Raw genomic sequence first — 2,160 nt, 5'->3', positions numbered from 1 at the left:
ATCCTTAATATGAACAATTATGTAATTGTTATCAAACTAGTCTGAAATAGAACATTGATTCTTTTAAAATTAAAGAAAAAAAACACTTTTCAATATTTCTTGGTTTTTAATAGAAAATTACATGGTTTATTACAATTTTTATTGTCCTTTATTTTTTTAAGTAGCATCTGTTGGTTTTTCTACTTTGCCACCTTAAGACCAAAATTCACGTGAATTTATTGAGATCTTCTGCTACCGAATGTAGCTGTTATTCTCAAGAACCTAGCAGGTATCTGTTGGTCTGGATTTGCAAAACATGGGTGATGCATGACAGCCCCTTTTGATATCGCTAAGCTGCCAGAGATACGCCCCCACAACATAGAGAACATGCTTTTCTCTGCAAAAAGCTGAATACTTTGCTAACCTTGCTTTCTTCCCTTGCAAATCCAGTGCAAGAAATTATCAGAATTAATAGCATTCTCCAATGTGGAATCTCATGTAGCTGATTACTCAATGGGTGAAAAACTGGCTGGTAGGCTGGACTCAGAGAGTTGTGTTTAGTAGAGCTAAACCCACTTTGTCGGAGTTGGTTAGAAAAGGCGACCAGGCAGCTCAGCGTGGGGTCGACAAAGCTGAATCAAACTTTATTAAAATGGAGAATTTTTATAGGGATTGGGGAGGAAGGTTCAGGAATTTGGGAGGAGCATGCTAATCATCCAACCAGGATTGGGTATGGGAAAATACATAAACATAGGGAACATATACATATGTATGAAGGGGATAGACAGCAACAAGGAAAACAGTGATTGGTTGAGCTGCCGCGGCTCCACGAACTGTCCAATGACAGCTGACACCAGCTCTTGAGCACGATGACAGCTCAAGCTGCAGCTCAGGGACAACATTACACCTAAAAATCCCTTACAACACAAGTTGTTCTACCACCATAATTATGCTCTTTATGATCATAAAAACTACTTCCAACACCACTTGGTGACTGGTCTCTAGCGGTGTTCACCCAGGCTTAGTTTTGGGACCAGTCCTGTTAAACATCTTTTTTGGTGGTCTGGACATAGGGATGGCATGCATCCTCAGTAAATTGGCAGAGGACAGTAAGTTGGGTGGGAATGTTAATCTGCTTGAGGGTAGGAAGGGTCTACAGAGAGATCTGGACAGACTTGATTGGTGGGCTAAGGACAACTGCATGAGGTTCAACAATACGAAGTACTGGGTCAGCACTTGTGTCACAGCAACCCTATGCAGTGCTGGGGGAGGAGTGGCTGTTTGGCACAAAGGGACTTGGGTATGCTGATTGACAACTGGCTCAATATGAGCCAGCAGTGTGCCCAGGTGGCCAAGAAGGGCAGTGGCATCCTGACCTGTATCAGGAATAGTGTGGCCAGCAGGACTAGGGAAGTGATCATCCCCCTGTACTTGGCACTGGTGAGGCTGATTCTAGGATTCTATTCTAGGGTTCTATGATTATGAGTGGTCTTCTAGTATCTCATGTGTGCTATTTTGTTTGCTTGGATGTAGAGAGACTTTATGGGATATGGTGGAAAAAAACCCAAACCAACCACTTTATGAATTGAAATAAGCAATATCCTTGACTCAATAGCTATTTCACAATAAAGTTTTGTTGGGAACAAACCAGCCAAAGTCTGGTACAGCTGAGATCACAATCCATGACGATAGTTTTGAAACTAACAAAATGACAGGACAGAACGCATTCATCTACATATCTTAAAAGGACACACTTGTCAAAGACTACTGCTTCACTTCATTTAGAACAGGAAAACACTGGAGAAATGCAGTTTCTAAGTTTACTGATAAAAACTGCAACCAAGTTCCAATTAATTTGTTGTTTGCCTCTGAAAATGATGGAAAAGCTGTTTTAGATGTGCCTTAAATATTCTTGGTCTGATGCTCACAAGAATAGGCAGAAGTTGATTATTTTTCTCTGATTTGTGATTTTGTGCATTTTTGTGCAGTACGGGTTCAGCTGGACAGGATGTTTGGAAAAGAAGAAAGAGAGTCAAAAAAACCTGCTGTACTTCCTTTCAGAGTTAATGCAGGTAAAGTCATGTCTGCTTTCAAAAGAATCTCCCTACAAGGGGATTTCTGACTCCTAGTTTCAAAGCTGATGCTGTCTTGACAAACGTGAGGTTAATAACCCCAAATCAT

The 2,160-nt window shown here is 40.8% G+C and overlaps 1 protein-coding gene across 1 annotated transcript in view; it reads left to right on the top strand.

The window, feature by feature from the left end:
- The first annotated feature begins 1,054 nt into the window (after positions 1-1,054).
- The window catches only part of CD226 (CD226 molecule), a 48,322-nt gene continuing 47,216 nt past the window's right edge, over positions 1,055-2,160 (top strand). The window contains 2 exon segments of the mRNA XM_027882862.1: positions 1,055-1,088; positions 1,968-2,051. Of these exon segments, the coding sequence (XP_027738663.1) occupies positions 1,055-1,088; positions 1,968-2,051 (118 nt within the window).

Source organism: Empidonax traillii, unplaced genomic scaffold, assembly GCF_003031625.1.
Source record: "Empidonax traillii isolate 1590-97213 ecotype Southwest subspecies unplaced genomic scaffold, ASM303162v1 scaffold113:size1526484, whole genome shotgun sequence".
Classification (NCBI taxonomy): Eukaryota; Metazoa; Chordata; class Aves; order Passeriformes; family Tyrannidae; genus Empidonax; species Empidonax traillii.
The sequence above is the reverse complement of the archived record's forward strand: the minus strand, read 5'-3'. Positions and strand labels throughout refer to the sequence as shown.